At 49.2% G+C, this 26,407-nt stretch overlaps 1 protein-coding gene across 1 annotated transcript in view; it reads left to right on the forward strand.

Annotated features, from left to right (window-relative positions):
* LOC145339193 (ras-responsive element-binding protein 1-like) overlaps positions 1 to 24,981 on the forward strand; it is a 64,943-nt gene extending 39,962 nt beyond the window's left edge. Inside the window, exons 6-8 of the mRNA XM_080183578.1 lie at positions 4,433 to 4,577; positions 18,182 to 18,321; positions 24,894 to 24,981. Coding sequence (XP_080039704.1) covers positions 4,433 to 4,577; positions 18,182 to 18,321; positions 24,894 to 24,981 — 373 coding nt within the window. The remainder of the gene's footprint in view (positions 1 to 4,432; positions 4,578 to 18,181; positions 18,322 to 24,893) is intronic.
* The last annotated feature ends 1,426 nt before the right edge of the window (positions 24,982 to 26,407 follow it).

Genomic DNA, 26,407 nt, shown 5'->3' on the forward strand with positions numbered 1-26,407 from the left:
GCAAATTCAAGAACGCAGCAGGCCATTCGGCCCATCGAGCCTGTTCCACCGTTCGATAAGAACATAGCTGATCTGATTGGACGGGGAGTGGGGGAGTGGCAAGAATTCTAAAGGCCAGTGACCCTCTGCAAATGAGAGAGCTTTTCTCCTCTTATTTTCTTATTCCGTCGTGGGACATGGGCTGGGCCAGCATTTATTGCCCATCCCTAGCTGCCCGTGGAGGGCAGTTGAGAGTCAGTCACATTGCTGTGGCTCTGGAGTTACATGTAGGCCAGACCAGATAAGGTCGGCAGATTTCTTTCCCTAAAGGAACCAGATGGGTTTTTCCAACAATGGACAAGGTTTTATGGTCATCAGTAGATTCCTAATTCCAGATTTTTTTTTAAAATTGAATTCAAATTCCACCATCTGCCGTGGCGGGATTCGAACCCGGGTCCCCAGAACATTAGCTGAGTTTCTGGATTGATAGGCTAGCGCCAATGCCACGAGGCCATCGTTTCCCCACCTCAGCCCTTCAATGGGAGACCCATAATTTTTGAACTGTGGCCCTCTAGTTCTAGACTGCCCCTCCTAGGAAGGGGGTGGACGAGAGGCCCAGCGATTGCTGTGAAGGTGATGAGCCTGCATGGTTGAGGCCTCAGAGGCTGCAGTCATCGAGGAGCTCATACTTTTGAGGACAGAGGAGCTGCTGTGTGTTCTGCCTTGTGACGTCAGAATTACTGGTTCCGAGAACGAGAGAGGTCTATTCTGTCACTCCCCTTGGAACCTCAGGCCCCCGCGGCTTAGTAACTGTTTGAACCTAAATAACCAACCATGCATTGGAAGTCGAACACCCGTAGCCACACCATGTGACTCTGAGAGTGGAGGGAGAGGCCTGTGAGGGGGCCTATCATCCAGGTCAGTTCTTTGTCTCTTCAGTAGAAACCCTTGGCTGAAGGAAAACTAAGAGATAGCTCTTGGTAATGGTTTGAGGCTTCTTCGGGAAGCAGGTCTTGTTGAGACCGAGTCCTTTAAGAGGCAGAAACCTTTTCCTTTTACATGGTAAATTGTTGGGATTGGGAAGGCCGCTGGAAGCGGATTCAGCAGAATTTTCAGAAGGGAACTGGGTGAATGTTTGAAGGGAAGGGAGTTGTGGGGAGAGAGCCTGGGGATTGGGAGCGATGGGATATCTGTACCAAAGATCCCTTCCTCAGAGCCCAGAATGAAATAGCCAGCTAGTGAGTGTATTCCAGTACGCATCAACATGCTCTGTCAAAAAGGAAGTGTTTCCTGAAGATACCTCTCACTCTACAGCCAGATAGCTTCATGCTCTGGATAACGACCCTGCTGCCAACAGGAAACATTTTTTTATTATTCGCTTTATCTCACGATTGTGATATCTCTACCCAGTCTCCTCTTAACCTCCTTGGCTCTAAGGAGAACAACCCCAGGTTTCTCCGGGCCTTCAGCAAACATTGAATACGGGAGTTGGAATGTCTTGATGAAGTTGTACAAGACATTGGTACGGCTACACTTGGAATTCTGTGTGCAGTTCCCGTCACACTATTATAGAAAGAATATTGTTAAACTAGAAAGAGTGTACAAAAGATTCAGTAGGATGCTACTGGGACTTGATGGTTTGAGTTATAAGGAGAGGCTGGATAGACTGGGACTTTCTGCTCTGGAGGGTAGAAAGCTGAGGGGTGATCTTATAGAGGTCTATAAAATAATGAGGGGCACAGATCAACTAGATAGTCAATATGTGCAGATTTCTGTGGTAGAGTTTAAGTTTATTCATTAGTGTCACAATAACCTTGCATTAATACTGCAATGAAGTTACTGTGAAAATCCCCTAGTGGCCACACTCCGGTACACTGAGGGAGAATTCAGCGTGGCCAATGCACCTAACCTGCACAGCTTTGGTCTATGGGAGGAAACCAGAGTACCCACGCAGACACAGGGAGAACGTGCAAACTCCACACAGACAGCGACCCAAGCCGGGAATCGAAACTGGGTCCCTGTCCACACAGAGAATCCCCTTTCCACAGAGGGCTCTGAAGGGAACCATTGTATCCACTGGACTCCACCATTGGCGACTGTGTATTCAGCTGCCGAGGCCTCTCTACCTCGCTTTCCTCCAAGAGGCACTTCAAAATCTATCTTTGTAACATCTGCCTTAATATCTCCACCTGTGAATTGGTGTCAACTTCTGTTTTGTAACGCTCCCATGGGATGTTTGATTGGATTTGATTTGATATATTATTGTCACATGTATTAGCATACAGTGAGAAGTGTTTCTCGTGCACTATACAAACAGGATTATATTCACTGGAGTTTAGAAGAGTGAGAGGGAATCTTGCATAAACTTACAAAAGGGTTAGACAGTGTAAATTCAGAAAGAATGATCCCGATGGTGGGGGAGTCCAGAACTAGGGGCCATAGTTTGAGGATAAGGGATAAAACCTTTTAGAACTGAGGTGAGGAGAACTTTCTTCACTGAGAGGTTGGTGAATGTGTGGAATTCACTGCCACAGAAAGTAGTCGAGGCCAAAACATTGTGTGACTTCAAGAAGAAATTAGATGTAGCTCTTGGGGGTAAAGGGATCGTGGGATGTGGGAGGAAGCGGAGATCAGGATATTTAATTCAATGATCAGCCATGATGAAGATGAATGGCGGAGCAGTCTCAAAGGGCCGAATGGCCTCCTTCCTGCTTCTAGTTTCCATGTTGCTATGTCTGTGTTTCTAAAGCATACCGTTCATAGAGAAGGAAAGGAGAGGGTGCAGAATGTAGTGTTACAGTCATAGCTAGGGTGTAGAGAAAGATCAACTTAATGCGAGGTAAGTCCATTCAAAAGTCTGAAGGCAGCAGAGAAGATGCTGTTCTTGAGGCGGTTGGTACGTATAAATATAAGTTGGTACCGTTGGCTTTGCTTATACATAATCTGGTTTAATAGTTGAAGGATCGAGTATAATAACTGCAGTGCATCACACGACATGGTAATGAAGGTGAACGCCACCAGCTCCCAGCCTTATCGTATCTCATTCTTTCATCCCCTTTCTTGTGAGAAGTTCTGTTCATGTGTTCACAGGTAGATGTCCACTCGTGAACATGTTTGCTTTGGTGTGTGTGTGCTGCATTGTTCTATCCACCAGATGTTGCCCGTCCATCCTTGTGATGTACTGCCTTCCTACCCCAATTGGAAAACAGGAAGACTCATTACCCAGACTATCAGCCAAGCAGCAATTCCCCCATTTTCAATATATCTATATCTGGTTAGAAAAAAAGTTCAAAGAAAATGAGAGAAAATTAAAACAGTTTTTATTTGCTCTGGGGTTGCACACAGCAGCATCCCCTTTCTTGTGAGAAGTTCTGTTCATGTGTTCACAGGTAGATGTCCACTCGTGAACATGTTTGCTTTGGTGTGTGTGTGCTGCATTGTTCTATCCACCAGATGTTGCCCGTCCATCCTTGTGATGTACTGCCTTCCTACCCCAATTGGAAAGCAGGAAGACTCATTACCCAGACTATCAGCCAAGCAGCAATTCCCCCATTTTCAATATATCTATATCGGGTTAGAAAAAAAGTTCAAAGAAAATGAGAGAAAATTAAAACAGTTTTTATTTGCTCTGGGGTTGCACACAGCAGCATCCAGGAGATTCATCGTCAATCCTGGAAACTCCAGGCCCATCCCGAAGATTCCACAACGTTCTTGGAGATTCTAATCTGTGGCATAGTGGTTCGCACTGCTGCCTCTCAGTGCCAGAGAACCAGGTTCGATTCTGTGTTTGGGTCACTGTCTGTGTGGAATCTGCACATTCTCCCCGTGTCTGCATGGGTTTCCTCCGAGTGCCCCAGTTTCCTCCCACACCTGGTTAGGTGCATTGGACATGCTAAGTTCTCCCTCCGTGCACCCAAACTGGCACCGGAATGTGGCGACTAGGGGATTTTCACAGTAACTTCACTGCAGTGTTAATATAAGCCTACTTAGAATACATAGAATACCCACTGTGCAGAAGGAGGCCATTTGGCCCATCGAGCCTGCAATAGCAACAATCCCACTCGTGCCCTATCCCTGTAACACCACATATTTACCCTACCAATCACCCTGACAGCCCTCTAACACTAAGGAGCAATTTAGCATGGCCAATCCACCTAACCAGCACATCTTTGCATCGTGGGAGGGAACCGGAGCACCCGGAGGAAATCCATGCGGGGAGAATGTGTGAACTCCACACAGATGGTGGCCCAAGCTGGGAATTGAACCCGGATCCCTGGCGCTGTGAGGCAGCAGTGCTAACGTGCTGTGCCACCTTGCTCCATTTGGCACACTTACCACCCCCCCCCAACTCTGATGCCCAGGGCACTCGGTCACCCACGTGTTGCTAAGAGAAAAGCTGGCTCCCACACCGTGAATGATGACTGAAACTTATCCCCTCTTTGTCTTTACACAGGCACATGAAGATCCACGAGAAGGAGCCCGCCAGCGCGATCGGCTCCAGCCCCCAGTCCCCCACCAAACGCCGAAGGCTCTCGGTCAAAAGGAAACTAAGCCAAGAAGAAGGGGAGACGAAGGAGGAAGAGTCGCTCAGCAAAAAGGTACTTGGATCTCGTTTGTGTTCCATTGGCAGGCGTTCACCTTTCCCATCCCGGTGCAGACAGTGCTGCACCTGACATTTTGATTTTGAGCTTGAGTGTGTGCTGGTTGAATAAGATGTAACAACGCCAGGTTAAAGTCCAAAAGGTTTATTTGGTAGTAAACTCCACTAGCTTTCGGAGCGCTGTCCCTTCATCAGGTGGCTTTTGCTACCAAATAAACCTGTTGGACTTTAACCTGGTGTCGTGAGACTTCTTACTGTGTTTACCCCAGTCCAACGCCGGCATCTCCACATCATGAGTAAGGTTTACCAGACCAGGAACAAGCGGCTCGTCTTAGGAGGAGAGATTAGGTTTAGAAGAATAGTTTAGTGTTTAGAAGAATAATAGGTGACTTGATCAAAACCTTTAAGATCCTGAGGGTGGATGTGGAGAGAATGTCTCTTCTTGTTGGAGAATCTAGGACAAGGGGTTGACTGATTAAAAATAACACGTTTAAGATACAGATGGGGAGAATTTTTTTCTCTGAGGGCTATGAGTCTTTAGACCTCTCTCTGGTTTGATTTGATTTATTATTGTCACGTATATTAGTATACAGTGAAACGTATTGTTTCTTATGCGCTATACAAAGCATACTGTTCATTGAGAAGGAAACGAGAGAGTGCAGCATGTAAGAGAACTAGAATAAAGTTTTAGAAGCATAGAACGAGAGTTAAAAATAGAATTAGAAGGTATGCTGGGTACAGCTTGCAAGAAGTCGCCCCGTCCCACCTTGGTTCAGATTCCTCTTGGTTCTTTCTCAAAAGACAGTGGAAACAGAATATTTTTAAGGCAGATTCTGGTTTAACTTGGGGTGGAAGGTTATCAAGGGTAGGTGGGAATGTGCAGTTGAGGCTCCAATCAGATCAGCCATGATCCTGTTGAATGGTAGAACAGGCTCGAGGGACCGAATGGCCTACTTCCTTCTCTGAATTGGTAAGTTTGTGTGTCTACGCGCTGCCTATTGAATAAAATAATGTTCTTTAATCTGCCGCCTTCTGAGTATTGCTGATCAGGTGGGAGCCAGTCTGAAGTAGTCCCTTACTGTCTCGATAGGGCAAAAGGACATCTTGTTAGGGTTTAGTCACTGCTGTAAGGTAGGAAACACAGCAGCTAATTTGTACATAGCAAGCTCCCACACACGGCAAGGTGATAATGAGCAAGTATTCTGAGTTGCTGGTTGAGGGATAAAGATTGGCCAGGACACTGGGGATAACTCCCCTATTCGAAATAGTGGCCATGGGATCCTTGACACCCTGAGCAGATACGTAGGGCCTCGGCTTAATGTCTCACCTGAAAGATGGCATCTCAGACCGTGCAGCACTCCCGCAGTACTGCACCGGAATGTCAAGCTTAGATTTTTATGCTGGAACCTTGGGGTGGGGCTGAAGTGAATGAAAGGCCGGTGCAGGCTTTCAGGAGAGAATAAAGTTTTAGAAGCATAGAACAAGAGTTAAAAATAAAATTAGAAGGTATGCTGGGCACAGCTTGCAAGAAGTCGCCTCGTCCCATAGCAGCTTAGATACCAAAGAGACTTAGAGGAGGCCAAGTGGGGCCCTGGGTAGGCCTTGCCCTTTAGTGCAGGATGCTGTTTGGGTGAAAGAATTTAAACATGAGAATGGTCATCCCAAAGCCCAACCTTTACTGTTCCCATGCTTATGGAGACGCACCACTTTGTGATGGTGGTATTATGGCTACTAATCCAGAAACTCAACGTATGTTCTGGGAACCCAGGTTCGATTCCCACCACGCCAGATGGTGGAATTTGAATTCAATTAAAAATAACTGGAATTAGGAATCTACTGATGACCATGAAACCATTGTTGGAAAAACCCGTCTGGTTCACGAATGTCCCTTTAGGGGAGGAAATCTGCCATCTTTACTTGGCCTGGCCTCCAGAGCCGCAGCAATGTGGTTGACACTCAACGGTCCTTGGGCAACTAGGGTTAAGCAATAAATGTTGGCCAGCGATGCCCATGTCCCATGAATGAATAAAAAGACTTCACTCTGTTATCAATGCTTCACAGAATTCACTGAAGTCAGTGCATTATTGGAGTCACCAGAAGAGCTGATGGGTAGGGATCTTTCTCAGGGGTCCCCATGACCTAGAGGGGAAATGGGAAGAGATCTCCCCAGAACGGCAGCAGCTGGAGGGGGGCCCTCAACAGGACGCCCTGCCGGAGTTCTCAAAGAACCTCCCACTCCCAAGAACTAAGAGAAGTGCCTGAGGGTAGGGTTGTGCTTTACACTGGAGAGCACCACCCAGATCTGCGGCCTGGTGCTCGGAAGGCTGGTAGATCACTCGGACACAACTGCCAATGCCAGCAAAGGCCACAACAGCATTTAATCAATCACCTCTCACGCTCCTCTGCCCTTCTAAATAAGGCTGCGTTAGTGTGAGGCCCCCCTCTCTCTCTCTCTCTGCCCCTAAGCCACGCTGACACATGCCGTTGTCTGTCAGGCAGTGCACGCTGCGTCTCCATCTCAGAGTGAGTCTTATTTTCCAGGGGAGTTAGAAACACTGCCAGAACTACCTGAGGAAGAATGTTTGGGGTGGGGGGAATTCTCCCTGGTGTCTGGAGGTAATGCTTCCCCAGACACTACTGATAACCAGAAAGGTTGCGTGCCAAGCAGTGTGTATCTGAGAAATATACTGAATGTAGCAACTTAGAAAACAGGCCCCTCTATTTCCTTTCTACATCATTTTCTGTGGGGTGAAGCCTTACTTCCAGTTAAAGCATTGCTTCCACCCCAATAGTCTGACTAAGTGCAGGAATGCAGCACAAACTGTGTGTCGGTGTATCATGTGTGTGTGTGTGTGCGTGCGTGCGTGCGTGTGTGTGTGTATTTCTGTGTGCATGTGACTTTCTCTGTCTTTGTGCACATCTGTGTGAAAGTCTGTGTCACTCTGTATCTGTGTGTGTATGTGCACGTCTGTGTGTAGTTCTGCATGTGTGTGTTTCTGTGTTTGTGCGTGTCTGCGTCTGTGTGTGTATTTCTGTGTGTGTGCGCGAGCTTGTGTATATGTGTACCAATGACTGTGTGTGCATTTGTGCATGTGTGATTGTAGGTGTGTATGCGCATGTCAGTGTATGTGTGTGTGTGTTTGTACGTATCTGCACGTGCGTAGCTGTGTGTGTGTGTGTGTGTGTTAGTGCGTGTGAGGGTTTGTACGTATCTGCACGTGCGTAGCTGTGTGTGTGTGTGTGTGTGTGTGTTAGTGCGTGTGTGGGTTTGTACGTATCTGCATGTGCGTAGCTCTGTGTGTGTGTGTGTGCGTGCATGTTAGTGCGTGTGTGGGTTTGTACATATCTGCATGTGCGTAGCTCTGTGTGTGTGTGTGCGTGCATGTTTGTGTGTGTGGGTTTGCACATATCTGCATGCGTATAGCTCATGTGTGTGTGTGTGTGTGTGTGTACGTATCTGCATGTGTATAGCTATGTGTGTGTGTGTGTGTTTGTGTGTGTGTGTGTGTGTGTTTGTTAGCTGCTTTCAGTACGTACATACCAAGCGTAGCTGCATTTGTACCTGGCTGTGAGTAACTGAGTGAGTGTGTGAGGTTTGTGCAGAGCACAGTGAAGGCTGACCACATCCAGGTCAGAGTGGGCAGTGTTACTGAAGCCCTTGGGTTTTTTTTTCACACGACATGGTCGTCTGTCTTTCTGCTGATCTCAGCTGAAGCATAGCTGAGATTATTGAGTTGATGTTGGAATGTGAACTCTGAACCTCTCGAGTTACCCGTCCACTCCAGTCTGAGATAGTGTTGTCTCTGCCTGCACAAATCTGTTTCCAAACACAAAATAACGCAGGGGGCTTGATTCAGTGATCACCCCTCTGGATCCCTGCCACAGGCTCGTGGATTGAAGTCCTGCTCTGAAGGAGTGAGCCAGTAAAATGGGCTGTGCAGGACTGACTGGGTGACGCATTTTGCTAAAGTGTCTCTCGGGTGAGATGTTCATCTGGGGTCCGGTGGCCATCCGCCCGGATTGAAATAACAGATGGGTGCTCACCAGGAAGTGTTGCCAACAGTTCCTGGAGGTTTAATCACATGACTTCGCCAACGCCCCAGCCATTAGTCAGCCAACACATCGATCCTCGCCTTCCTACACCAATTGTGTATGTTGGCCTCCATTGCGAGAGGTTTTGAGTACAGAAGCAGGGATGTGTTGTTGCAATAATATAGGGCCTTGGTGAGGCCACACCTAGAGCATTGTGTGCAGTTTTGGCCTCCTTTTCTGAAGAAGGATGTCCTTGCTCTTGAGGAAATGCAGCGAAGGTTTACCAGGCTGATTCCAGGGACAGTGGGACTGGTGTATGAAGAGAGATTGACTCGGTTAGGATTGTTTTCACTGCAGTTCAGACGAATGGTGGGGGGAGGGGGGGATCTCATAGAGACTTCTAAAATTCTAACAGGATTAGACAGGGTAGATGCAGGGAGGATGTTCCCGATGGTGGGGCAGTCCAGAACCAGGGTCACAGTCGGAGAAATCAGGGTAGACCATTTAGGATGGAGATTAGGAGACATTTCTTCACCCAAAGAGTAATGGGCCTGTGGAATTCATTACCATAGGAAGTAGTTGATGCCAAAAAAGGCAGTTAGATATAGCACTTGGAGCGAATGAGATGAAAGGTTATGGGGAGAAAGCAGGATTCGGCTATTGAGTTGGATGATCAGCTATGATCGTGATAAATGGTGGGGCAGGCTGGAAGGGCCAAATGGCCTCCTCCTGCTCCTATCTTCTATGTTTCTATGTAATTGGAAAGCAAAGAGACTCATGACCCAACTGATGATGCTTGACTGTAGCCAAACTGCCTCTCCCCCCACCATTTTCAATATTGAGATATTAGTGTGAAGAGAAATGTGCCTCAAAGCTTCACAACCCTCCGAGTGAAGACATCTCTCCCTGCCTCGGGTTTAAGCGGCTGACCCCCTCATTCTGAAGCTCTTCCCCAGTCAAGCTCTTTAAGAATTTGACATGTTTCAGAGAGATTGCAACTCATTCTTTCAAATCCTCGGGAATATTGGACTGGTCATCTCGCCTCGCGGGATAATCCCCTTGTCCCAGGAATTGCTTCAATAAACCTTTGTTGTGCGACTCTAAGGAGTTACTGGCCTGGTCATTCATCTCCTTGCTGTTTGTGGGAGCTTACTTTGTGCAAATTAATAGCAGTGCCCCTTCTTCCCAACCCCTTGGTCCCCTTACTTCCTCATGCCACCCTCTCCAACCCAATGCCATTCATACGCACTATGCCTATCCTGTGGCTCTTTGTAGCCTCCATGCCAATGTAGTGCCCTTCTGCTCTACCCTCCCCCCCCATTGCTGTCATAGTCCTGTGCCAACTTAGTGCCCCATAACCGAATGTGAACCTTTTGCCCCCTGCCACCACCCTTTGCCCTAGCCTCTGTTATGCCAACTCACCTGGTATCCCAGTATCCACCATGAGCATATCTCAGGAGCCAGGATGACAAAGTTTATGTCCGTTGATGATGTAATTATTTGAGACCAAAGCCTTCTCGTTGATCACCATGCAATGTGATTCATAAAGCTCCTTCAATGAATCTGTTACAAAAACAAACATGTTTGAAAAAAAGGACAAATACGTGAATAAGATGGGAATAGAGGGATATGGTCCCCGAAGGGTAGGGGGTTTAATTCAGTTGGGCAGCATAGTTGGTGCAGGCTTGGACGGCCGAAGGGCCTGTTCCTGTGCTGTAATTTTCTTTGTTCTTTGTTCAAACACCTCTGTAACCACTTAGACCTGTCAATCAAGGTGCTCACTTGACCAGCTCTCCCCATCTCTCTCTCTGTCCCCATTCTCTTTCCCTCTCTCTCTCTCTCTTTCAGCCCCTTTCTCTCTCTCTCTGCCCCCCCATCTACCTCCGTCCTCTCTCTCTTTCTCTTTCACCCCCTCTCTCTTTCTGTCATCCGTCTCTCTCCTCTCTTCCCCCTCTTTCTCTCTCTCTCTTCCACATCTCTTTCTCTCACCCACTTCTCTTTCTCTCTCTCCCCCTCTTTCTCTCTCTCCTCCTCTTTCTCTCTCTCCCACGTCTCTCTCTCTTCCACCTATCTTTCTCTCCCCCTCTCTTTGTCTCTCTGCCCCTCTGTGTGTGTGTGTGTGTGTGTGTGTGTGTGTGTGTGTGTGTGTGTGTCTCTATCTCTCTCTTTCCATCGCAATCTCTATTTCCCTATCTATTCCCCACCCTGCGACCCCACAACAATTTAATCGCTGCCACAAAAGCTGTGAATGTGCAACGCTAAATGGTGTTGTGTATTTTTCTCTGATCCCATTTCACCGTTTGCAAAGATTAGCCGCGGGGGAGAAAGAGCAAGCAGGAGGCAAAGTGTGGAATTGGGAGCTTTGAGGGTTGAGCAGAGCAACGTCTCTCCCTCTCTCTCTGTCTCTGTCTCTATTACCCCGCACTCCCCCCTCCACCCGCTGTGTTATGAGTTCAGTTGAATTCAAGGTGCGGATACAGTCGGCTGCAGTTAAAGAGCCCATTAACTCCCAGCCGTGAGACAAAGCCATCAACGTTGCTGCAGTGTTGAAAAGTGAGGAGGAATGTGCCCATCTCTCTGTGTTCCTACGCAAAGGAGCCGTCGTGTTTTTTCTTCTGATTTTTGAATAATATTACGTTACATCCAACAACAAAGGAGCACACTGTCTCCTGGAAGTGACAGCTGGGAGATGGGAAAGTTACTCGCTGCCCTGAATCTCCACCTGTCTCCCACTGAATTACTGTAATCTCTAGAAAATGCACAAGGAGCACTTTGCGGTAAAGTGCTTCCTGGGAGAAGTGACTCCAGAACTCAGAGAAAGGCAGAGAGCTCTCGGAAACACAAAGGCCTAAATCGCCGTGCAACCTCCAGGCGGAATTCCTTTACGAACAAGGTCTGGAGAGAGGGATGAGGTGGTTTATATCTAGGTTCATCCCACACAGCGCTGTGACACAAGGCTCTGCGTTCTTCAGGCTGTTCCCAGGGATGCAGACTCTGCTCTCTATGGACCATTCCCAGGGATGGGGACTCTTCTGTGCGGACCATTCCCAGGGATGGGGACTCTGTTCTGTGCAGACCATTCCCAGGGATGGGGACTCTGTTCTGTGCGGACCATTCCCAGGGATGGGGACTCTGTTCTCTATGGACCATTCCCAGGGATGGGGACTCTGTTCTCTATGGGACCATTCCCAGGGATGGGGACTCTGCTCTCTATGGACCATTCCCAGGGATGGGGACTCTGTTCTCTATGGGACCATTCCCAGGGATGGGGACTCTGCTCTCTATGGACCATTCCCAGGGATGGGGACTCTGTTCTCTATGGGACCATTCCCAGGGATGGGGACTCTGCTCTCTATGGACCATTCCCAGGGATGGGGACTCTGTTCTCTATGGGACCATTCCCAGGGATGGGGACTCTGCTCTCTATGGACCATTCCCAGGGATGGGGACTCTGTTCTCTATGGGACCATTCCCAGGGATGGGGACTCTGCTCTCTATGGACCATTCCCAGGGATGGGGACTCTGTTCTCTATGGGACCATTCCCAGGGATGGGGACTCTGTTCTCTATGGGACCATTCCCAGGGATGGGGACTCTGTTCTGTGCGGACCATTCCCAGGGATGGGGACTCTGCTCTCTATGGACCATTCCCAGGGATGGGGACTCTGTTCTCTACGGGACCATTCCCAGGGATGGGGACTCTGTTCTCTATGGGACCATTCCCAGGGATGGGGACTCTGTTCTGTGCGGACCATTCCCAGGGATGGGGACTCTGTTCTCTATGGGACCATTCCCAGGGATGGGGACTCTGTTCTCTATGGACCATTCCCAGGGATGGGGACTCTGTTCTGTGCGGACCATTCCCAGGGATGGGGACTCTGTTCTCTACGGGACCATTCCCAGGGATGGGGACTCTGTTCTGTGCAGACCATTCCCAGGGATGGAGACCCTGCTCTCTATGGACCATTCCCAGGGATGGGGACTCTGTTCTCTACGGGACCATTCCCAGGGATGGGGACTCTGTTCTCTACGGGACCATTCCCAGGGATGGGGACTCTGTTCTCTACGGGACCATTCCCAGGGATGGGGACTCTGTTCTCTACGGGACCATTCCCAGGGATGGGGACTCTGTTCTCTACGGGACCATTCCCAGGGATGGGGACTCTGTTCTGTGCGGACCATTCCCAGGGATGGGGACTCTGTTCTCTACGGACCATTCCCAGAGACGGGGACTGTGCGCTCTGCGGGACCATTTCCAGGGACGGGGACTCTGTGCTGTGCGGGCTATTCCCAGGGATGTACACCAAGACAGACATCAGCTGCTGCTGGAAGGTCATCAACTTGGTGAAGGACTCCCTTTGGTCTGTCCAAGACTTTGTTGATCTCCCACCGCAAAGAGTCTGTGACTGAGTGTTGCAGACTGGCACATTCCAAAACCTAGGACTACGGGGAAACCTAGGGGAGGGGAGGGAGAGAGACAGGGAGGGGAGGGAGAGAGACGGGGAGGGGAGGGAGAGAGATGGGGAGGGAAAGAGACAGGGAGGGGAGGGAGAGAGACGGGGAGGGGAGGGAGAGAGACGGGGAGGGAAAGAGACAGGGTGGGAGGGGAGAGAGGTGAGGTGGGGACTGCCCTGAATTTTGTGCTTCAGCGAATGGGCCTCCAATCTCGAACCTTGTGCCTGAGATGTGAGGCATGGCTGACAATGCTGTATTCCAGAATGTTCCGAATGAGGAAGTTATATTTTTGCCTCACGTGTCTCTCCATTTATGCTCTGCAATGTTTGGCAATCGAGGGATGGGCATGAATAAAGCGGGTGTGTGGGGTGAAGGTGATTTGGCGGCTAAGTCATCCTTTTAACTTGCACTCCATAATGAGCGGCGCTGGATTGCGAATGATTAACGTACGGATAACACTTGATTGTTTTATGGCAAGCCATTGGAGGTCACTTCCCCATTGAACAAAGGACAAAGAACAACACAGCGCAGGAACAGGCCCTTTGGCCCTCCAACCCTGTGCCAATCATGCTGTCCTACCTAAACCAACCACTTGTATCACTCTATTCCCCGTCTGCCTACCAAGGAAAGTCTTAAATATGGCTCAAGCACCTGCCTCAACCACCTCACTTGGCAGTGCATTCCAGGCCTCCACCATTCTCTGTGTAAAAAACTTCCCCCGCACACCTCCACTGAACCTTTCCCCCCTTATCTTGAACCCGTGACCCCTTGTAATTGTCATTTCAGCCCTGGGAAAAAGCTTCCAACTGTTCGCCCTATCTATACCCCCTCATAACCTGATAAACTTCCATCAGGTCGCCCCTCAGCTTCCGTCTTTCCAGGGGATCACCCAGTTTAGCTAATCCTCATAGCTAACACCCTCCATACCAGCACGGTAGCACAGTGGTTAGCACTGCTGCTTCACAGCTCCGGGGACCTGGGTTCAATTCCCAGCTCGGGTCACTGTGTGCAGTTTGCACATTCTCCCCGTGTCTGCGTGGGTTTCCTCCGGGTGCTCCGGTTTCCTCCCACACTCCAAAGATGCGCGGGTTAGGTGGATTGGCCATGCTAAAATTGCGTCTTAGTGTACTAGGATGCTTAGGTTAGAGGGATTAGCGGGTAAAATATGTAGGGATATGGGGGTAGGGCCTGGGTGGGATTGTGGTTGGTGCAGACACGATGGGCCGAATGGCCTCTTTCTGCACTGTAGGGTTCTATGTAGGACAGTAGGACTAGGGGGCACAGCCTCAAGATAAAGGGGGGGCGGTTTAGAACGGAGTTGAGGAGGAACTTCTTCACTCAAAGGGTGGTGAATCTCTGGAATTCTCTGCCCATTGAAGTGGTGGAGGCTGCCTCGCTAAATATTTTTAAGACGCGGGTTGATGGGTTTTTGATAAGAGAGGGGATTAAGGGTTATGGGGAGAGGGCGGGAAAGTGGAACTGAGCAGCGACAGATCAGCCATGATCTTATTGAATGGCGGGGCAGGCTCGAAGGGCTAGATGGCCTACTCCTGCTCCTATTTCTTATGTTCTTATACCAGGCAACGTTCTGGTAAACCTTGTCTATACTCTCTCCAAAGCCTCCTTCTGGTGACTAGTACTGGACACAGTATTCCAAATGTGGCCTAACCAACGTTTTATACATCTGTAACATACTTTGCCCATGTTTACATTCGATACCCCGTCCGATGAAGGCAAGCATGCCATATGCTTTCTTCACCACCTTTTCCACCTGTGCTGCCACTTTTAACAATCTGTGGACCTGTCCTCCCAGACCCCTCTCTGTCTCTATACTCCTGATGGTTCTGCCGCTTGTTGTATAGTTCCCATCTGAATTGGATCTACCAAAATGCATCACCTCACATTTGTCCGGATTAAGTTCCATCTGCCATTTCTCTGCCCAATTTTCCAGCCTGTCTATATCCTGTTGTATTCCCTGACAATCTTCATCACTACCCATAACCCTGCCAATCTTAGTGTCATCCACAAACTTGCTAATCAGAACCAGCTACCTTTTCTTCCAAGTCATTTATATATATTACTAACAGCAGAGTTCCCAGCACTGATCCCTGTGGAACATCACTAGTTACAGACCTTCATTCAGAAAAATACCCTCCCACCACTACCCTCAGTCTTCTGTGGCCAGGCCAATTCTGCATCCATCTAGCTACTTCATAAGAAATAGGAGCAGGAGTTGGCCATCTAGCCCCTCGAGCCTGCCCCGCCATTCAATAAGATCATGGCTGATCTGAAGTGGATCAGTTGCACTTTCCTGCTTTCTCCCCATAACCCTTAATTCCCATGTCTATCAGAAACCTATCTACCCGTGACTTAAACATATTCAACGAGCCGCTGGAGAAGCGGGGAAAACATTAACCAGTTGGACTTAGTCTCTGGAGCAGCAGGGAAAACATTAACCAACAGTCCCCGGATCCTGTGAGATTTAACCTTTTTGCATCAGCCTGCTTTGAGCGAATTTGTCAAATGCTTTACCAAAGTCCATGTAGACAACATCTACGGCCCTCCCCTCATCAATCATTTTTGTCACTTCTTCAAAAAGCTCAACTAAATTAGTGAGACATGACCTCCCACATACAAAGCCGTGCTGTCTGTTGCTAACAGGACAGTTCAGTTCCAAATGTGTGTAGATCCAATTCCTGAGGATTTTCTCCAGCAGTTTCACTATCACTGACGTCAAGCTCACTGGCCTATAATTATCCAGGTTACCCTTGCTACCCTTCTTAAATAACAGAACAACATTGGCTATCCTCCAATCCTCTGGTACCTCACCAGTGGCCAACGAAGAAACAAAGATTTCTGTTAGAGGCCCAGCAATTTCATCTCTTGTCTCCCTCAGTAATCTGGGATAGATGCCATCTGGCCCTGGGGATTTGTCTACCTTAATGCTTTTTAATTCACCCAACACTTCCTCCCTCGTAATGATGGCTGTTCTAAAGTGTTTACACACCGCTCCAAGAATTCACCTTGTCAATGAGTCCCTCTCCTTTATGAATACTGACGCAAAGTACTCCTGAAGGATCTCACCAACTTCCTTTGGTTCTACACATAATTTCCCTTTGTTGTCCTTAAGTGGACCAACCTTTCTCTTGCCACCCTCTTGTTCCTAATATATGTGTAAAATGCCTTAGGATTCTCCTTAATCCTGACAGCCAAGGACATTTTGTGACCCCTTCTTGCCCTCCTAACTCCCTGTTTGAGCTCGTTTCTACTTTCCCTGTGTTTTTCAAACGCTCCGTCTGTCTTTACTTGCTTAGACCTCACGTTTGCGTCCTTTTTCTTTTTGACTAGACTCGCAATTTCCCTGGTCATCCGTAGTTCCTGAATTCTGCCTTTCCTGTCCTTCCTTTACACAGGCACATGAGACGGGTGAGGAGGAGAGAGGGGGTGGGGGGGGGAGGAGGCAGGTGACTCACTATCCAGTCCCCCCCGTCTCTTGTCCTTCACCTCCGTCTGCCAGGGACATGGCGGTTGCTGTAGGGGCGGTCACGTGGGGACCGGCCCATACCCTCTCGGTCCTTGGCGTAGCCTGTGGCAATCGCCTGTTTGAGCTCGTTGAAAGCTTCCTTGGGAAGGGTCCCGCGAGGGGGTGGGGGAACGGGGACTGGCCTTTTGGGTCCCACTTAGTCACAGAGGTTTACAGCATGGAAACAGGCCCTTCAGCCTGACTTGTCCATGCCCAGCTTTTACGACGAAGCCAGCCCCAATTGCCCGCATTTAAAGAACAAAGAAAATTACAGCACAGGAACTTTGGTCCCCCCCCCCGCAAAGCCTGCACCAACCATGTTGCCCGATTGAACTAAAACCCTTCCGGGCACCGTATCCCTCTATTCCCGTTCTATTCATGTATCTATCCAGGCGCCCCTTAAAACTCACTACCGTATCTGCTTCTACTCCCTCTCCCGGCAGTGAGTTCCAGGCACCCAACACCCTCTGTGTAAAAAAAACTTGCCTCCTACATCTCCTTTAAACCTGGCCCCTCGCACCTTAAACCTGTGCCCCCTAGTACTTGACTCTCCCACCCTGGCCCAGATATCTCTATACCAATCTTATCCATGTAACTATCTTCTTAAAAGACAAAATTGTACCTGTCTCTACTACTACCTCTGGCAGCATGTTCCACTCACCATTCTCTGTGTGAAAATACTAGTCCCTCTGGACCTTTTTTGTATCACCCCCTCTCACCTCTAACCTGTGCCCTCTAGTTTTAGACTCCCCACTTCCTGCCCTGCCAGGCGTTGTGGGATGTGGACCCAGTTGGCACAAGGTGGCACTGCCAGTCCAACTGAGTGTGTCACTGATAGGCCACAGAGAGGGTGGGGAGGAGAAGAAAATGGAGTCAGAATTCCAACTCCTGGGCATTGCAGCTGTGGGTGAGGGGTGTAAGCCTGGTTGTGCCCGACGATGTGCCTTCCGTAGCTGAATAGGTTCTGGTGTGGGTTGCAAGTGAAGAACAACCTCACTGAGACCTCCCAGAGGGCTCTTCACATAAATTAGATGGATTAATGGAGTCACGGGGGTAGGGTGGGGGTGCGCCTTTGCAGGATGTTCTGCCAGAGAGACGGTGTAGGCTCAATGGGCCGAATGGTCTCCTTCAGCACTGTAGGGATTCTATGATTCTATCCTAGAGGTTCCCCCACGACACGTTACCTGTGAGAGAGAACGGGGGAAGCTGCTGCCTCACAGCGCCAGGGACCCGGGTTCGATTCCCGTCTTGGGTCACCGCCTGTGTGGTGTTTGCACATTCCCCCCATGTCTGCGCGGGTTTCCACTGGGTGCTCCGGTTTCATCCCACAGCCCGAAAGACGTGCTGGTTAGGTGCACTGGCCGTGCTAAATTCTCCCTTGGTGTACCTGAGTACAATGTACTAGTGTGGCAACGAGGGGATTTTCACAGTAACTTCATTGCAGTGTTAATGTAAGCCGACTTGTGACACTAATAAATAAACTTTAAACTTTGGGAAGTTGGAAAACAGCAAAGCTGGTCACTTAAACGAAAATCCCAACAATTATTAATTTTCCTTCATCTTCTGTCTCCCCTCTTCCCTCCTCTTACCCAGGTTACCCGCGAGGTCCCCTCTGATGAAGAGGAGGAGAAGAAGGCGGAAGAGGTTCTTCACTGTCCTGTGTGTTACAAGACGTTCATCTGCAAGTACGGACTGGAGACTCACATGGAGACGCACCCGGAATCCAGCCTAAGGTAAGGGACAACAACGTCCCCCCCGCCCTCCAACCCAGCTGAAGCCGGGGTGCGGGGATTAGCAATATTTTTGTTTTACCTATTGGCTTGACTTCTCCTCTTGAGGAATCTAACTGGATAACCAAGCCACGTCCTGCCAGACTCCGGAACCTCACGGTGCGCGTGCAGACTGGTCCCCGCCTTGCGTTACCGAGATCACCCTGTCTATTTTCGTCTTACATTCCACTCCCTCACTTGCCAAAGGTCTTCTCTTACTCAACCTCGGTGTTAGACCCTTTTGGAGCTGGTGTTTTACATCCTCCGGAGGACCTGCCTGTCTATGGATAGTTGTCAAGGCGGTTGTGGCCAAGATGGCCAATTCAGGTGCAGGTCAGGCGGACATAGAAGATAGGAGCAGGAGGAGACCACTTGGCCCTTTGAGCCTGCTTCGCCATTCATCGCGATCATGGCTGATTGTCCAACTCAATAGCCTAATCCTGCTTTCTCCCCATAACCTTTGATCCCTGCCTCTTGAATACATTCAATGTTTTGGCATCAACTACTTCCTGTGGTAATGAATTCCACAGGCTCACCACTCTTTGGGTGAAGAAATGTCTCCTCATCTCCATCCTAAATGGTCTACCCCGAATCCTCAGACTGTGACCTCTGGTTCTGGGCTCCCCCACCATCAGGAACATCCTTCCTACCTCTACCTGTCTAGACCTGTTAGATAGAATTTTATAAATCTCTGTGAGATCCTCCCCCCTCATTCGTCTGAACGCCAGCGAAAATAATCTTAACCGAGTCAACCTCTCCTCATACATCAGTCTCACCGTCCCCGGTGGGACCGTAAACCTTCACCGCACTCTCTTGAGAGCAAGAACATCCTTCCTCAGATAAGGAGACCAAAACGACACACCATATTCACGGTATTCTGTCAGCTACTCAAGCTGGTGCCTGTGGGTTTACAGTGTTCTACTCGAAACTCGTCCATTTAAAATGAAAAAGGGCAATATAAAAGTAAGGAGGTCTTGCTGCAGCTGTATAGGGCATTGGTGAGGCCGCAGCTGGAGTACTGTGTGCAGTTTTGGGCGCCGCACCTGCGCAAGGATATTTTGGCCCTGGAGGGAGTGCAGAGGAGGTTTACTAGGCTGATACCGGAGTTGAGGGGATTGAGCTATGAGGAGAGGCTGAATAAACTAGGCTTGTACTCGTTAGAGTTTAGAAGAATGAGGGGAGATCTCATTGAGACGTACAAGATGATGAATGGGATGGATAGGATAGAGGTGGAGAGACTCTTCCCGCTCAAAAAAGACAGTAGGACTAGGGGGCACAGCCTCAAGATAAAGGGGAGGCGGTTTAGAACGGAGTTGAGGAGGAACTTCTTCACTCAAAGGGTGGTGAATCTCTGGAATTCTCTGCCCGTTGAAGTGGTGGAGGCTGCCTCGCTAAATATTTTTAAGACGCGGGTTGATGGGTTTTTGATAAGAGAGGGGATTAAGGGTTATGGGGAGAGGGCGGGAAAGTGGAACTGAGCCACAACAGATCAGCCATGATCTTATTGAATGGCGGGGCAGGCTCGAAGGGCTAGATGGCCTACTCCTGCTCCTATTTCTTATGTCCTTATGTTCTTATGTTCAAAATGCTGGAAAAAAATACTCAGCCTCTGTGTGGAGAGAGAGAGAGACAAGAGTTAATGTTTCGAGTCCAGTATGATCCTTCCTTGGAACTGATGGGACCTCCATAGCAGTTAGGGCCAGAGAACTGGAAATTGTTGAAACGCGGAGGCGCATCAGAAGGATATGAATGTTGCTACTTCCCCAAAATCCATCAATATATCCTTCAGGAATCTTCAGAGGAAAACATCTGCAGGGTGAAGGGGAAAAGGGTGGGGCAGAGGGGCCAGGCGAGTTGCTCTTGCAGAGAGTCAGTATGGATACGATGGGCCTAATGGCCTCCCTCTGCGACCATTCGATCCCCTTTTTCCCTCTTGTGTTTATCTAGACGTACTTTAAATGCATCGATTCTATTCGACTCAACAATTCCACCAGATCACAGTGAGCTCCACTCACCGCTCTGAGGAGAGAGGCTTTGGAGAGGGTACGGAAAAGATTCACCAGGGTGTTGCCTGGTGTGGAGGGCATTAGCGATGAGGAGAGGTTGGAGAAACTTGGTTTGTTCTCACTGGAACGATGGAGGGCCGACCTGATGGAAATCTACAAGATTATGAGGGGCATGGACGGAGTGAATAGTCAGAAGCTTTTTCCTAGGGTGGAAGAGTCAATTATTAGGGCGCGTAGGTTTAAGCAGTAAGGTTTAAAGGAGGTAAGTTTTTTACGCAGAAGGTGGTGGGTGCCGAGGGAGGTAGTGGAAGCAGGTACAAAAGTAACTTTAAAAGGGTATCTGGACAAAAACGTGAATAGGATGGGAATAGAGGGATATGGTCCCTGGAAGGGGAGGAGGTTTTAGTTCAGTCGGTGTAGGCTTGGAGGGCCGTAGGGCCTGCCCCCGTGCTGTAATTTACTTTGTTCTTTGTCCCCTGAAGTCTCTGCTAGATTATCAGAAAGTATTTACTCGCATTTATATGGCATCTTCGATGACTTTAGGACATCTCAGAGCACAAGAACAATGAAGGAAGTACTTTTGAAGTGTAGTCGTTGTTGTAATGTAGAAAACACGGCACCAGTTTGTGCACAGCTACATCCCGCAAATAGCAATGTGATAATAACTAGATAATCTATTTTTGTGATGTCGATTGAGAGATAGCTTTCTCCTTATTTGTCGCTGGCTGGCCCAGCATTCATTGGCCATTTCAGAAGGCAGTTGAGAGTCAACCACATTGCTGTGTCTCTGGAGTCACATGTAGGCCAGACCGGGTAAGGACAGCAGATTTCCTTCCCCAAAGAATATTAGTGAACCAGATGGGTTTTTACAACAATTGGTGATAGTTTCATGGTAGCTGCTTTCTCAATGATCTTCCTTCCCTCATAGGATCAGGAGTGAGGATATTTTCCCTCCTGATTTTCCCTAAATTCCACCTTGATCATGGGCATAAACTACCCTTCCCAACCCGTCCCCGTCTGTTCCCAGCTAAACCCAGCAGCTGTTCCGAGATCAGAAGCTCAGTTGAGCTGGGGCTGAGTTTAGACGACAGCCTATCCCTCGTTGGTAGCCACCTCAGCAGTCGCCTGTGGTGGTCCTCCGAGAAGGAGAACAGAGGGAAGCGAGGGAAGGTGGTTTTCTCTTCCCGGCCACAGATGGCTAAACTATTTTCTACTCTTTTACCATCTCTTTTCAAGCCTGTCAGAAGCAGATGTCATTCCCTGATCAAGGGGTGCGAGGGGGAAGGCCTGTGACCTGTGTGTGACCTCTTGTTGCCCTTCTATCGGTTTTGCTTGTTAACTGGTTGCTGGCAGGTGTAATGATGGAGGGATCCCACCCTCCTTGCTCCTTCCCCCAAGTCTGTGATCCAGCCTGTGTGGGTTGTGTACCGGTACAGGAGGCACGTCCCCTCTGTCTCTCCCTGTCTCTCCCTGTCTCTGTCTCATTCTCTATCCCTCTTTCTCTTTGTGTGTATGTCTCTGTCTATCTCTCTCTCTCTGACTCTCTCCCTCTCTCTCTTTGTTTCTATCTCATTCTCACTATGTTTCTTTTCTCTCTGTTACTGTCTCTCACTCTTACTGTCTCTTTCTCTCTCTCTCTCTCTCTGTTTCTCTGTCTCTCTCTCTCTGTCTTTCTCTGTGTAAGTGTGTGTGTCTCTCTCATCTGTTTCTTTATCTCTTTCTGTCTCTGTGCGTTTGTGTCTGTCTCTGTCTCTGTCTCCGACTCTGCGTGTGTGTGTCTCTTTCTCTCTTTCTTTCACTGTGTCTCTGTCTCTGTGTGTAAATGTGTGTGTCTCTCTCTCTCTCTGTGTCTCTGAGTGTGTGGGTCTCTCTCTCTGTTTCTCTCTGTCTCTGTGTCTCTGCCTCTGTGTGTGTCTCTCTCTGTTTCTCTCTGTCTCTGTGTCTCTGCCTCTGTGTGTGTCTCTCTCTGTTTCTCTCTGTCTCTGTGTCTCTGCCTCTGTGTGTGTCTCTCTCTGTTTCTCTCTGTCTCTGTGTCTCTGCCTCTGTGTGTGTGTCTCTCTGACTCTCTGTCTCCGACTCTTGATGTTTACAATATTTTGAAATCTCAATTGCAAAAGGCCGGTTAGTATTTCTCCATTTTCTGAGGTCCCTTCTCCCCCCACCCCATCCCCTCTCTCTCTCCTGCCTCACACCCTTACTCATTATTAAGAACAGTTGGGGGCCATTTAGTCCCATACTGCACCATCCAATGTGACCCTGACCAGTCTGAAGCCTCGCTTGCTACTGCTGGACTGGACGAGGCCATTCAGCCCCTCAATCCTGCTCAGCCGCCCAGTAAGATCATGGCTGGTCTGATCTTGGCTTCAACTCCACTTTCCCTCCCACTCCATTCCAACTCTTTACTCCCTGATGGTTAAAAAATCTGTAAACTCAGCCTTTTAGACACTCAGTGACCCAGTGCTGTTGGTGGAAGAGAATTCCAAAGATTCACATCTCTCTGGGCAAAGAAACTTTTCCTCATCTCTGTCTTAAATCGGAGGCTGAAACTGTGCTCTCTGGTGTTAGATTTCCTCAAAGGGAGGCATTGTAACAGCATCAGCTCAGTGGGCTGAATGGCCTACTTCTGCATCATGGTCTAAGCCTGTCAAAACCCCCAGACTCACGTGTTTCAAGATCATTAATCCTCAGCATGTTAGCACTGCTGCCTCACGGTGCCAGGGAGCCGCGTTGGGTAACTATGTGCTCGTTTGCACGTTCTCCCAGTGTCTGCGTGGGTTTCTGCTGCGTGCTCCTGTTTCCTCCCACAGTCCAAAGATGTGCAGGTTAGGTGGATTGGCCATGCTAAGTTAGTGTCGGAAGATGTGTAGGTTAGGTGGATTAACAGGGTAAATACACGGGGTAGGGCCTGGGTGGGTTGCTCTGTCGGAGTGTCGGTGCAGACTCAGTGGGACAAAGGACCTCCCTCTGCACTGGAGGGATCCTATAACATTGATGCCTTGGCACTCCGCAGTGTCAGGACGAGAGAGGTTCTGTTATTTCAAGTGACTGTTTTTCCATTGGAGAAATTTCTGCCCAGGTAACATTGGCTGTGTGCACTGAAGGGCCAGTGCATTAGTGGGAAATTGGGTTGTGTCTGTAAGTTTGAATATCTCGTGTGTTACGGATTCTAGGTGTTAAAGACAACCACCCATGTTAGTGGGTTGCGGGGTGTTTAGTGTGTGGGTATTTTGTGTGTGTGCGGGGGTGTTTAGTATGTGTGTATTTTGTGTATGGTGTGGATACTTGTCTGTGTGTGTGTGTGTCTGTGTGTCTGTGTGTGTGTGTGTGTGTGTGTGTCTGTGTGTGTGTGTGTGTGTGTGTCTGTGTGTGTTTGAACCACTGCAGTCCATGTGGCGTGGGTACACCCACAATGCTGTTAAGGGAGGGAGTTCCAGTATTTTGACCCAGTGACTGGAGGAATGGCTGATATATTTCCAAGTCGGGATGGTTTGGAGGGGACTTGCAGCTGGCGGAGTTCCTAGGTATCTGCTGCCCTTGTCCTTCCAGCTGGTTTAGGGTTTGGAAGGTGCTGCCTAAGGAACATTGGTGAAACCCTCCAGTGCGTTTTGTAAAATGGTACACACGGTTGTTATTGTGTGTCGGTGCTGGGGGAGGGAGTGGATGCTGGGGGTGGTAGATGGGGTGCCAATCAAGCGGGGCTGCTCCATTCTGGATGGTGTCAAGCTTCGTGAGTGTTGTAGGAGCTGCACCCATCCAGGCAAGTGGGGAGCATTCCATCACACTCCTGACTTGTGCCTTGCAGATGGTGGATAGGCTTTGGAAAGTCAGGAGGTGAGTTACTTGCCGCAGGATTCCTAGCCTCTGACCTGCTCTGCTAGCCTCAGTATTTGTATGGCCAGTCCGGTTGAGTTTCTGATCAATGGCAACCCCCAGGGTGTTGATAGTGGGGGATTCAGTGATGGTAATGCCATTAAGTATCATGGGGAGATGGTCAGATTGGAGATGGTCATTGTCTTGCACCTACGTGGAGCGAATTTGTTACTTCATAGAATAGAAGACCATTCAGCCCATCAATCCTGTACTGGCTCCCTGCAGAAGGAACTTAGCACGTCACACTCCCCTGCCTGTAGCCCGGCACATTCATTTAATTGTGTGGAAGCAGTAAATTCAGGGAATGAGTTTGTTCTGGTCTGCGTTTCAGCAGGATGTATATAGATCAGTAATGTATGTGCATGGGGACTGCGATGAGACAAAGGCCCTTTGTTTGCCTGTACAGACTGGGTTTTAACGCCATCAGCAGTCATAACTGGCTTGCGGTTTCCTTTGTGCGTTGGGAATTCTTGACATCGATGCTCAGTGTGGGCTGAGGTGAATGTAGCCAGGGGCTTGGAGGAGGGAAGCTGACAGGGTTACAGTAACTAGCACTCATGGTGCCTGTGCAGCGCTGAGTGGGTGCGAGGTGTGAGGAGTGTCCCAGCACGGTGTACCGAGTGGTACAATGCAGATTTGTAACTCTCCCTGTCTGTGCAGTGAGTTCTGGATCCCGGCTATTGCAGTTGTAGAGGAGTCAGACCACATCCCAGAGCCAGTGGGCGGTCGGGAACGAGAAGACAGGTGATTTGGAGCCGTTCCCACTCTCCTCCAAGAGGCCAATTAGTGAGATGTTGGAAGCTCTGAGTTCCGTCCCAGTGAAAACAGAACCCAGGAACAGCAGCCAGTTGTGTGTGTGTGTCTGTTTGTGTGTATGTATGTCTATGTATATATATGTGTGTGTGTGTGTGTGTTTTGTTGTGTGTGTGTGTGTGTGTGTGTGTTTTTGTGTGGGTGTTTTGTGTGGGTATTTTGTGTGTGTGCGGGAGTGTTTAGTGTGTGGGTATTTTGTGTGTCTAAGTGTTTTGTGTGTGTGTGTGTGGGTATTTTGAGTGTATGCGGGCGTGTTTAGTGTGTGGGTATTTTGTGTGTGCACGTGAGTGTTTTGTGTGGGTATTTTGTTTGTGTGAGTATTTTGTGTGTGTGCGGGCGTGTTTACTGTGTGGGTATTGTGTGTGTGTGTGTGTGTGTGTGTGTGTGTCTGTGTGTGTGTGTGTGTGTCTGTGTGTGTCTGTCTGTGTGTGTGTGTGTCTGTGTGTGTGTGTGTCTGTCTGTGTGTGTGTGTGTGTGTGTGTCTGTGTGTGTGTGTGTGTGTGTGTGTGTGTGTCTGTGTGTGTGTGTCTGTGTGTGTGTGTGTGTCTGTGTGTGTGTGTGTGTGTGTGTGTGTGTCTGTGTGTGTGTGTGTGTGTGTGTGTGTGTGTGTGTGTGTGTCTGTCTGTTGTGGGGAAGGGCAGCAGCTGAAACTCTTGACAAGCTGGTTCTAAGCTCTGGACGCAGAGCAAACATTCTGACAAAAGTTGGGCTGAATTTTCCTTTGGCAGAGGAAGTGGCAGCTTTACATTCCTGAGTGGCACGCTGGCATTACCACACCATTCCATCTCCCGGCAGCTTCAGGAGAGGCGCGGGAACTCCTGTTTGCCCCTTGCCCTGGTGAGATGGGTAGTCAAGTTAATACCCTGAGGGGGTCTTGATTCAGGGCCCTCCCCCAGTCCTGAGAAGATTGGTGATTCGGCGCGTGTGGTGTACCCACGGTCAGCGGATTCTCCGTGATACCGACTGAACAGCCTCCCAGCGGCGGGGCAGGTAGAGTAGGAGCTGGAGACCCCAGTCTATCTGGAAGGCAACACTCAACCCTGTAAGCACGGCGGTACCAATCACTGTGTGTCACTTCCTCCTTTAACCCTCGCAGCTCTCAGTCTATTCTTTGATGGAACTTGGGCATCGCTGTCCCTCCTTAATTAGGCCCTCTCCAAGATCCAGAGGGGCCCTGGTCCCTCGCCACAATAAAAAGTGAAGATAACATGAAAAAATGTTGCCAGGACGAGTGGGCCTGAGTTACAGGGAGAGGTTTGCTAGGCCGGGACTTCATTCCTTGGAATGTGGGGGGAGAATGAGGGATGACCTTATTGAGGTGCGTAAAATTCTGAGGGTTAGTGATAGGGTGAACACACATA

This window comes from Carcharhinus amblyrhynchos, unplaced genomic scaffold (assembly GCF_965287045.1).
Source record: "Carcharhinus amblyrhynchos unplaced genomic scaffold, sCarAmb.v2.hapA chromosome_336, whole genome shotgun sequence".
In the NCBI taxonomy this organism is placed as follows: Eukaryota; Metazoa; Chordata; class Chondrichthyes; order Carcharhiniformes; family Carcharhinidae; genus Carcharhinus; species Carcharhinus amblyrhynchos.